This window comes from Etheostoma spectabile, chromosome 19 (assembly GCF_008692095.1).
Source record: "Etheostoma spectabile isolate EspeVRDwgs_2016 chromosome 19, UIUC_Espe_1.0, whole genome shotgun sequence".
NCBI classification, from domain to species: Eukaryota; Metazoa; Chordata; class Actinopteri; order Perciformes; family Percidae; genus Etheostoma; species Etheostoma spectabile.
In genome coordinates this window covers 5,335,906-5,346,600 of record NC_045751.1, presented here as the reverse complement: position 1 = coordinate 5,346,600, position 10,695 = coordinate 5,335,906, and the positions used below count along the sequence as shown (strand labels likewise).

The window sequence follows — 10,695 nt, the reverse complement described above, 5'->3', positions numbered from 1 at the left end:
TGCCCCATGAGATCTAACAAGTTTCCCATGTGGTCTGTCCCGTTTCCTCTCCCGGGACCAAACACGTGTTTCTAGTGCAGACAGGGGATGTAAAGCACATGGCTGCGTAGCTGTCCCATTATTACTCAAATGTTTGTTTATTCTAGTGCGCATGTTGCCTCCGAGATATTTTAGGTTCCATTGTAGTTCTTAGTGGAAATTCCTCATGGGTTTGTTTTTGTGCCTATCAATTTTCATTGCTGAATGAAAAACTACCCATCCATCACTCATGAAAATACCTGGTCTGTCTCAGATGAGACACACATTAATAAACAGGATTCCTGTTGTCACCTCAAAGACATTTAAATGTATTGAAATGAGAAAAATAGGTTCAAGGTGTGTATTGTTGTAACTCCATACCAATAACAAATTCATGTTTAATGTATAATTTACCAAAATGAAACCATCACGGTGAAAATACGTCTGCGTTACGTTCAGCATTGAAGTGTCCTATTTTTGGTCTTGACAGTCACTTTACCTACCTAATTGTAAAGTTGGAAAAAGGCTTTTTAGTGACTGACTGACAGACGACCTGTCCAATGAGAGGGTGGCAGGGTGTGAAGTGGCCCAACTGTTGTGTCCGCCTCATGCTTCCTTACTGTGATTAAAAAAAAAAAAATGGCTAAGTTACCATGTAATTAAACAGGCTACTTTAAGTAAACATCAAATACACAAGTTATGGTCATGATATCCTTTACATTCAGCACAAAAGGTCAAAAATAAACATCCAACATTGTGTAGGTTGCATTTGTTAAGGGCTGAGCAACCTGTATCTGGTTGAGTTGTGTGTCCAGCGTGGCCACTATTCTCCTCATCGGTCTGTCTAAAGCAGTCATCAGAGTCACAGCATCCACACAGCGCATCATCTCCCTCTGTGGCACGCCAGCTAAATGACAGAGAAAGATCCTGATACAACACCTCAGCTAAGCTTAAGTGCATTTTATTAACTGAGGCATCCCAGCCTTAGTTAATAAAAAGCACTTAAACTTAAAGCTCAAACTGAAAATTACATAAGACCAAATCATGATGAACTGATTTAACAATTGAAGGGCACCAACAGCTTGCAAACCTGAATGTGGGCCTATGGAAGACGCAGGCTTTATCTAGGTGGCTTTGTGACTTGTGTTTCAGAGTGGTCCTAATGTGGCAGCGGATAAACATCTAGAAGAAAGCCAAATTAATAAAGTGCATCTGATCCAGGATTTATTTCAACAATATCATAAATATCTTTAGGCCTTGATCAATTCAAAATGTATAATGCTTGACAAACAATACTCTGTATTGTAGATGCAAAAGGAATACAATATTCACAAGGAATCACACAAATAGCAATAGCAATAGGAATTTAGATGAAGATCCTGGCAATACACTGTCCATAAGACATCTGTTAAGGAGAAGCAACACATGCTGAAATGATTTAATGAACAGTCCTAAATTAAGACATGTGTCCAGCCTAGCTTCCCCTCCAACGTTGTCAGGTAAATGCTGAAAGATGACTGGATGTGAGTAGAACCTATCCATTCAATCGATTCAACCTTACATTTGATTCCTGGATTGAGTACTGCACTATAATAATAAGCTTTTGATTGACCCATGCTTGGTGATAAACTTGTAGCTGGGCAAGGAGAGCGGGTCAGGCTTCAGAGTAGCAACACAGTTGTCCACATATAGAGTGAGAGGAGGGTGCAGCAGAGCCTCCACGCTGGCCTCCAAAAACACTGCTTCCCCCTGCTGATACACTGAGGAACTACGCAGAGAGGTACAGTCATCTGCACAAGAACAAACATTTCTTTTAGTCCAAATGCCATAAATATTCCAGGGTTTTTCCTTGCTCGGAATAGGCCATTGGGGGGGACCACACACACATCAGTAACCATGATCAGTCAGCGTACAGTAAAGGCAAAGTCTTACCTTATATGACAGAAATCTATGTATTCACCTGTAATTTCAAAACTGATTAAAAAATAAAAATATTTAAATAGATCATCAGGAGAGTCTGATACAGCCTGACTCTTGAGATAAAACGAAGAGCAGTGCTCCTATTCAAGTTTGTCTTGTTTAACAGTTGTTTGGTGAATTGCTCCTAAACACACGTAGAGAGGATTTGAATCGCTATTTTTATTCTCAATTCTTATCATTTTTGTGCTGGTGATTTTCCTTTGGGGCTGGCTAAAACATTTTGGGGGGAGATGCAGGAAAAACCCTGGATTCCAGATAGTGCTACATATTGTTAGAGAAATCTTCCATTGATAGCCTACAGTCTAAATGATATGATTTAGTGGTTTCACCTGCCATGGTACGAAGGGAGAAGTGCAGAAGGCCAAAGACACTGATGGTGGATGTCATAGGTAGCCAGGTTGGGGTTATTGCTTCTCCATTCACTGTCTGCTTTCTGAACTCAAACAAAGATAAGGCACTTGTAATTCAATTACAACGTGTTGATGGCAACTCCTCATGCATCTGCCTTACCTCTTATAATGGCACTCAACAGGTATGACAGTAGTTGCCCCTCTATCATACTGCCTGTAGAGGTGGGATCCACAGCAGGAAACAGCACTAGCACGTTGGAATACACAAGCCACTCACCATGAACCTGGATAGTAGCAAAATAAATAAGTGAAACCATGAAGGAAAATAGCTTTACTCTGTGCTTCAATAATAAGCTTTTCATGGCCGACAGATTTATGAATGAAGTGGGTGTTTCTCTCTACACAAGAGAAACGTTATTATGCGGAGTTTAAGTTTTCTTCATGTAAGAAGAAACACTGGTCTCAGTCCCACATTCATGCAGCCCTGCAGAGATGACCATGACAGAGTCGGACACCGGTCTCTTCGCTTCGCAGAACCTCTGCTGGGTTGGGTTCGTTCCAAGTCGAAGATTCTCAGGTTTGAACGGAATACGGTTTTTCTTAAAAAACTGGGACTTTACGGTTATTCTCACCTCGACTTCTCCGCATTTTATTTCAAGTCCGACGCTTTCACGAGTTCCTGCATCACTTTTTTCAGCAAAAGGAAATGCACACCGACAGCAAAAGCGTGAATAACGAGACGAATATTGCATATTTTACCAGGTTGGCCATTGTTTTCTTTTTCTTTTCTGACGAAAAATCAAGCCAACGATTAGTTAATTCACGTGAAATAAATTACAGCCAGGTGTGTTGGTTGTGACGTGCTCGCGTGCACTGATGGCGCTTATGCAAGCTTCAAAGACGGGTAAAAACGTTGTAAGTCTGAAATACACAGAAAAACAAATAAATAAACAAAGACCTTAAATGATGACATGTCATTATAATGATTATATGAAAAATATGATATAGGCCTAGACCATAAAATTCCACCAACTAGTAATTAATTATTAGCGAAAGCTCATTTTGCCAGTAAAATATCTCATTGATGTTCCAATAGAAATTACAAACGATACTTTATAATCACATGAATTAAACGGCGCTGAAGAAAGGCTCCTGAAGGCATCGGGGAACAATTCTTTAGGCGGAACAAGTATTATCGCAAGTGCACCGAAGGGACAGTTGTTGCAGTTACACCAGACAAATTCCGGATGAATCTATAATCTGTAAAACATGTATGACAGTACTAATTTGAATTTATAGGCATATTATATGAGGTTAAACCCTAAATGCTTGCTCGTTAGTTACAAATAGTCGAAATGGATAAATCGGTCGAAGAAGCGGAATTGGAGGCAATTGACTGGGGAGGAAGTGGAGCTGAAGAGGGAAAGATTTTAAAGATGACCAATACCTTATCAAAGAATGTCCACACCGGCCTTCCTAGTCCACTTCCAGATCCTGTGAAATGTTCTTTGATTAAAGGAGACTATCTTTACTTCCATTATGGATGTGATGGACACGATGACAGAGGCTGGGGTTGTGGCTACCGCACCATCCAGACAATGGCTTCCTGGCTCTGCCAGAACTGCTTTCCACTTCAGGACAGACCTAGATCTCCACCAAGTCTCCCAGAAATCCAGCAAGCCTTAGTTTCTATGGGGGACAAACCAGGCTCGTTCTCGTGCTCCAGGGAGTGGATAGGAACATTTGAAGCCTCCCTGGTCCTTGACTATTTCTATGATGTCCCCTGTAAAGTGGTACATGTTAGAGGTGGAGGGGCCGAGCTGGAGCATGTTGCAGTAGAAGAGCTCCATCAGCACTTTGAGAAGCATGGGTCTCCAGTCATGATGGGAGGGGACAGGGACAACTCTTCTAAGGGGATATTAGGGGTATGCACTGGGGACAAGGGGAGCTACCTGCTTGTCCTTGACCCTCACCACTATGGATGTCAGCTAGAGAAGACCGAGCTGCAGAGGCAGGGGTGGGTGGCGTGGAAAAGAGTGTCATCACTGGATCAGTCCTCGTTTTATAACCTGTGTATGCCTCAGACTGCCAAAAAGGGCAACACAAACTAAGTGACAGACATATTTCTGTTTAAAACTTACAAATGAATTCTTATTTGTGAAGATGGACTATAGAAAGTGTCAGGCTTTGTACTGCATTTTCAGCGCTTATAATTTAAAATGAGCTGTGGTGCCATCCTGTGGATTAAATCAATAATGACAATGTATTTTGATGAAGCAAATGATAAAATAACTTGATCCATTTCTTCTATTGTTTTCTTATTACAGTTCCTTTGGATCTCTAATCTTCTTGGACATACATTAAGAATTTTTCCTCAATGGGTTCTTTTGTAGTTTAAAAGTAAAATCTTTCCATGGTGGGACTATGCAAATTAAAGTAAATTTTCCAGAATTCTGGATTATGAAATAGGACATGATTGTTGTAGTGTGAGTGGTTGTAGCACTTTACAATATCAATATTGTAAATATTTTAACAATAAAATAAATTCACTTGTTCACTATTTAAAAAATCACTATTTTGATTTTATTGGACTTTTTTACAGTCAATAGTTTGTCATTTTTCAACCAAAAGATGCTAAATGTTCTATGGTTTCAGCTTCTGAAATATGAAGATTTGCAGCTTTTCTTTGTCTGATGTGATTTACAAATTTAATGAGAGACACTCCAATCAATTCCCAATTTTATTTCTTACAATATATAATATGATTTGACAACACATTTCAGTTCCGTGCATGTTTTGAGCTGCAAGAACTCCAAACCTTTCCACAGTGTTAAAGTAAACTTCTAACACATTTTTAACTTGGATTATTACAGAGGTCACACCCACTGTATCTCAGTTATCTGGCACACAGTCACTGTAGAAAATCTGGAAGTTCTTATCCACATCCATCCTCCCCTTGAGGAATTTCTCCAGGTTCTTGAGAGGAACTTCCACCATGTGGTTGTTGACACGATCGTTCATCCCATAAGCTGCAAACACAGGGAACTTGTAGCGCACAAAGTATGGCGCATTTTGGTCAAACTCAGTGCAGCAGTAGGCCGACCACATGTACTCGGGCACAGCCACCCGGTCCAGGTTGTTGCGACGGATTGTGTGTCCCGAGGTGGTGACCCCCGTGACCACGTAGGCTTTGCCACGGCAGTAGTTGTTGAGACGTTTGCGGATGAGATCCTGGTGTTCGGCCCAGGGACCCATGTTGAACTCCCTGATCTGGGGTACCACATTAGTCAAGCTGTAGGTAGAGGCTTTGTCCAGAGGGTCAGACTGATGCTCGTCAGGATTTAGCTGGCCACGCTCGTACTGAACCACATCAGCGTAGTCCTCCAGGACTGCTTGGGTGTCCTCAAAGTTCATATGCATGCTTGAAGATTGGGGGAATGGCTCCATGTTACTGCTGCTTTTTTCTGAGGCAAGCTACAGAGGAAGAGAGACAAGGAGAGGCACACTATTGCTGAAAAAGTAGTTGACAGTTTTATTACTTCTGAAAAGTTAGAGCAGAAAATATTTACAGAGAGTTCTTCAAATTCAGACCTTTTACCACATTCACAAAAATCCTTTGCAAGTGACAAATTTGCATAACTACCTACTACAGCATAAATGGTCAACTCGAGGCAACACTATCTTATTGAAATAGCCGACTGTTCACAGTCAATAAAGTAGCTTATCTTAAGCTTACTTTGTTGCCAGTAGCAACAATAATGTAGTTGTCCCAGCTCTTTTTACTGCTTGTTAGGTATTTGAAATGTTTGTGAGAATTTGTTTTCTGCCTAGACATAATGCAATTCTTGATAAATGCATACAAATAATTATACACAATATGTTATTACCTGAGACGGCACAATACAATATGAAGACTGAAAACAGACTTCTACTGTTTGGACTTGGAGCTTGAAAGAACACTCACCTGGGGCTCAAACATCCACGGGAAGTCCACCTTCTTCTCCCCATCTGACTTTTTGAATGTATAGGCTGAATAGATGGGGATGTGTTTGTGGGTGTCGTACAGGGTGACATAGCGGGGTTTATCCTCGTACCTCTGGCAGATCTTTGTAAAGGAGTTGCTGAGGTAGCCTCTGGGCGGAGTGCCCATGTATAGAGAGTCCTTGCAGCGCTCCACATGGTTGAAGTCCCCCACCACTCCTGCCTGGGCCCCCTGTAGCAACACACACGTCAGCGTGGCCAAGACAGCCACCAGGGGTAAGGCACACTTCTCTGATGTAGGTATCATAATCATCATCTATGTCCTTTTAGACCTCCCTACGTCTGCTCGTTTGTCTCTCTTTCACACCTGTAACACACCTATGCCAATCCACTGTTGTCTGACAAGTACAGCCTCTGTCCCAGCTCTGTCATTATTTCCCTTATTGCCTCATCTGTACTCTGAAACTGGTCTCCCATTGTAAAGTCTTTTCCATATATTCAAAGTTCCCTAGGTGTTGTAGCAGTAATTCAGAAGGAGTGAATGTTATCACTCCAGGGTGTATTTTACCAACTGTGAGCAGCAGACATAAAAAATGATGCTGACTTGACTCCCTGATGGATGACAAATCCCTCAAGCTGTGCACAAATATCTTTTATTAATGAAGTTTTGCATTTTGTTTTGTTTTTCGTGTGGTGAGACAGAGGGTTACAGAGTGAGAACAAAAGACAAAAAAAATAGAAATGCAGGCTGGGAAGTGTGTTTGTATTGTATCTACATTATAATTTTAAAACTGTGTCTTATAAGAAGGCGATGGGATCCCCTACCTTTACTCTACAAATTTTTTTCTACATTTCTACAAATGCAAAGCAGCTGTCCAGCTGTGGCCTCTAAATTAACCATCTTCACCCAGTGTGAATAACAATGATCTACAATGTGTAGTTATTGTCAGAAGGACTACAACAGCAGTGATCTTATACAAAAGCTTTGTTAGGTTTAGTTTTTAGTTTAGTTATAACGCTGGTGCTGGAATATAGTACGGAGGTTTCATGTAGGACAATAGGACAAATATGAAAGAATATAGGTGAGAAGTATGAAATGGTTTTAGAGTAACAGTTTTCATAGTGATTCATAGCAAGCAATTTGTAAAATATTGTAAGTGATTTGAAAATAAAGCTTCAAAGACCGGTTACAGTTTGCAATGGTTTATTACTGCAAAGAAGGTATATTTTTATTACATTTCAAGTGTAAAATACAGCAAAGGCACTGCTAAATATTTCAGTGTGTTAAGTTGGAATAGACAACGGTCTACAGCTTATTGGATGGCTACAGACCATTTTCCCCAAAGACATGCTGATGTTTCACAGCAGGAGAACGCGCAGGTGTAAATAATGGAATAAAACCAGGCTGAATTTCAGGGTCCTGGTGTTATGCATGCTGTCACACAGACATGGCTTACTGGGACACTTGAGCAGAGCCATCGTTATTGTCATACCTGTGCTTTTCTTACTATGACAAGTCAAAAAACAAAATGGCCTACTGAAGAAGAAGAAAGAACAGAATACAACCAAGATAGGGAAGCAAAATGGCACATAGCTGCCTTCATAGCTAAATATCTGACTATAAAGTGTTCCTGGACCCTGGTGGGACACAGTCACCCACAAAGATCTGAAAGTTCTGGCCTACAAAGGTTGTCTTCCTGAGGAACTCCTTCAGCTTCTGGACGGAGATTTCCACCACCTCATTGTCTTCCTCATTCAGGCCGTAGTGAGCAAAAGATGGGAACTTATAGCGCTCATCATACGGTGCGTTGTGGTCGTAGTCAATGCAGCAATAAGCGGACCACAAGTATGCGGGCACTGCTACGCGGTTCATGTTCTCCCGGCGGATCATCTTCCCCGAGGTGGTGATACCTGTGACGATGTAAGCTGTTCCGCGGCAGTAGTTATTAAGCCGTTTGCGGATGATGTGCTCCTGTTCGTTCCAGACTCTGACGTTGAAGTCGGGCACCATCGGCACGACATTGGTGAGGGTGTATGTGGACGCCTTGTCATCAGGATCTTCCTGGTGCCCATCTGGATTGAGGGTGCCGCGCTCGTAAAGGATGGCGTTTGTATAATCATCCAGAACAGCTTGGGCATCTTCGAAATTCATGTGCATGTAGCCACGTGGGAAGGGTTGCATCTCATCTGTGCCAGAGGATGTGGATAGCTGTGTGGGCAGACAGAGCCAGTGCAAATGAGAGGATAGGAAAGTAGAAAGTAGAAATATTAAACAACAAATGAATTTGAAAAAGCTATAGCATGTTCTTCATGTTAAAAGACCTTCTTAGCACCTCACATTAAACATTCTATTTTGATTTACCTGCGGTTCGTACATCCATGGGACATCTGCGCATTTGTCCCCATCTGAGCGTTTGAAAGTGTATGCTGAGTACACAGGGATGTGGTCTGCAGTGTTGTACAGCGTCATGTAGCGTGGCTTCTTGTTGTAACGTTGACAAATGAACCGGAGGGAATGGTGCTCCAAACCGGTCGGTGGTGTTCCCATGTAAAGGAATTGTCTGCACTCGGGAGACAGCTCTTTTTCCACTCTGCCTCTCACCCCTGATGTTATTATGCTGACAAGGAGGATAGTCTTTGCCCAAGACGCCATAGTCAGGATGGCTTTGATGTCAGTCTGATAAGAGTTTGAAACTGACAGCTTTCCGTCAGATATGTTCCTGTGAGCTGCTGAAAGGATTGAACGTGTCTCTATGGCTGCCCATGGAGCGCAGTAAAACAGCTAACACAGGTTTCACACTCTGTTCTCTGTAATCAGGACTCAATATGCAAAACAAGGGACTCCTTACACCTCGGCAGATCCACCCACAGCTAGAGCAACAGCTACTGTAGTTACCAATAGCAAAGCCGTTTATGATTCTTCTCATTAGTGATAAGAAGCAGTGGTGAAACAAATATTCAGACCCTTTACTTACTGTGTTTAGCATTGCTGTCCTATAAAAGCCACGTATCTCCAAAAAGTCAAATTTGTGTCTTCTCATCCAAGACGCTTGTTAAATATTTTTATTTAGGGACTTCAAAAGGTAGGAGAATTTCACTTCATCCAGACATTTTAAAATCAACTCAGAAATACATGGTTTTTACTGGTCAGAAAGGGGATGAAAAACTAAAGTAACTAAAGCTGTCAGTTAAAAATGAAAAGTAAAATATTTCCCTCTGAGATGTAGTGGAAGTATAAAGTTGCATAAAATGGAAAACTTAAGTAAAGTACAAGTAACCCGAACTTGTACTTAAGTACTATAGATGAATAAATAATTAATTTAAAAAAGGTAAGATCATTTTACCTATTGTTAACTAACCCTTGGTGTCAACCACACTTCAAATACACAACATTTTATAAACAATTGTAGTCATAGTCTAAGGATTTTTAAAGATTGCCATGTATGTTATGCTGAATTAGAAGTTGCACAATAGACAATAGACATTTAGATTTTTGTATACCTGTTGGATTTGAATATTTCAGTTTTTATCAATGTGATGTAGCTTCAGTGAGCACTGGAATAAGCAGATACAGAATTCATATCATTTTGAACAGTGTGGAAAAATACTATGTCTATATATTTGAATTGACTTATTTTATTTTCTTCAGTTGCTAAATTTGGGCACAAGTGGAGTAACGTGCAAAACTCTAAATACAGTTTGTACAGCAACAGTTCATGTGGACCATTGAACACAGTTTTCAAAACTCTACACACTTATCCCATGGCTTTAACCACAACATGCACAACACTGTGGATTTACAGCACTTTGTTCAACTGTTAACCACACATTCAAAACAGAATAGATTTCAGTCCGGTGCCTATCAAACACTGCTGATTGCAATTTTAGCTGAAAGCCTAAGCAGGTGTCTCGTATCAGCTTGTATTAGCCTTTTTTTGTATACAAACCCCAAACATGAGTGAGACAATTATACACCATACCGTTTGAGAGAAACAGAAAACATACCAATATGTAAGATGTCTGAGGTTTTTATACACAGCTATAAAAAAAAGTTAAAAACACTACCTTTTACAATGGTATTTAGAGATGATGCAGACATCCAATGTGATGAAGAAGACTAGCTGCATGATGCTGGAGAGAAGCAGGATTAGTCACACTATTCTGTGTTACTGTTATAGACTTAGACTTCTCTTTATTGATCCTTTTGGGATGACTCCCGTGGGGAAATTGAAAATTCCAGCAGCATTTTTAGCAAGAAAAAAAATAGATAAAAAAAGACAGTATAAAGACAACAAAATAACAGTAATAATAATAATAATAACAATGAGAACATTCGTCAAATAAAGACAAAAATTGTCCTGTTGCT

At 40.6% G+C, this 10,695-nt stretch overlaps 3 protein-coding genes and 1 pseudogene across 5 annotated transcripts; 1 reads left to right on the top strand and 3 right to left on the bottom strand.

The window, feature by feature from the left end:
- Positions 1–521: 521 nt before the first annotated feature.
- LOC116669388 (zona pellucida sperm-binding protein 3-like) lies at positions 522–3,230 on the bottom strand (annotated as a pseudogene).
- On the bottom strand, positions 2,441–9,220 carry LOC116669387 (endonuclease domain-containing 1 protein). 2 transcript variants are annotated; one of them, XR_004326766.1, is made up of 4 exons: positions 9,028–9,220; positions 8,692–8,984; positions 7,896–8,538; positions 2,441–2,455 (listed from the first exon to the last, which is right to left on the bottom strand). XR_004326766.1 is itself a non-coding variant. In XM_032499218.1 (3 exons), the coding sequence occupies exons 2-3, from the start codon at positions 8,980–8,982 to the stop codon at positions 7,948–7,950; spliced, it is 882 nt and encodes a 293-aa protein (XP_032355109.1). In that variant the 5' UTR covers positions 8,983–8,984; positions 9,028–9,219; the 3' UTR covers positions 7,574–7,947. The 2 variants fall into 2 exon arrangements, 1 of the variants encoding a protein (XP_032355109.1); XM_032499218.1 differs by lacking the exon at positions 2,441–2,455 and having other exon boundaries at positions 7,574–8,538; positions 9,028–9,219.
- On the top strand, positions 3,530–4,910 carry ufsp1 (UFM1-specific peptidase 1). The gene has a single exon (XM_032499220.1). It carries the CDS (start codon positions 3,704–3,706, stop codon positions 4,457–4,459), a length of 756 nt encoding a protein of 251 aa, XP_032355111.1. The 5' UTR covers positions 3,530–3,703; the 3' UTR covers positions 4,460–4,910.
- Positions 5,076–6,797, bottom strand: si:dkey-85k7.10 (endonuclease domain-containing 1 protein). Of its 2 annotated transcripts, XM_032499217.1 has the most exons (3): positions 6,669–6,796; positions 6,313–6,638; positions 5,076–5,822 (listed from the first exon to the last, which is right to left on the bottom strand). In XM_032499217.1, the coding sequence occupies exons 2-3, from the start codon at positions 6,634–6,636 to the stop codon at positions 5,241–5,243; spliced, it is 906 nt and encodes a 301-aa protein (XP_032355108.1). In that variant the 5' UTR covers positions 6,637–6,638; positions 6,669–6,796; the 3' UTR covers positions 5,076–5,240. The 2 variants fall into 2 exon arrangements, with proteins under 2 accessions (XP_032355108.1, XP_032355107.1); XM_032499216.1 differs by having other exon boundaries at positions 6,313–6,797.
- Positions 9,221–10,695: the final 1,475 nt, after the last annotated feature.

Excerpts from the sequence above, each read along its gene's own strand:
- ufsp1 (XM_032499220.1), top strand. The coding sequence starts at position 3,704 with ATGGATAAATCGGTCGAAGAAGCGGAATTGGAGGCAATTGACTGGGGA.
- si:dkey-85k7.10 (XM_032499216.1), bottom strand. The coding sequence starts at position 6,645 with ATGATGATTATGATACCTACATCAGAGAAGTGTGCCTTACCCCTGGTG. Across the intron at positions 5,823-6,312 it reads CGTGGATGTTTGAGCCCCAG|CTTGCCTCAGAAAAAAGCAG; the intron begins GTGAGTGTTCTT and ends CTTCCTCTGTAG.
- LOC116669387 (XM_032499218.1), bottom strand. The coding sequence starts at position 8,982 with ATGGCGTCTTGGGCAAAGACTATCCTCCTTGTCAGCATAATAACATCA. Across the intron at positions 8,539-8,691 it reads CATGGATGTACGAACCGCAG|CTATCCACATCCTCTGGCAC; the intron begins GTAAATCAAAAT and ends CTGCCCACACAG.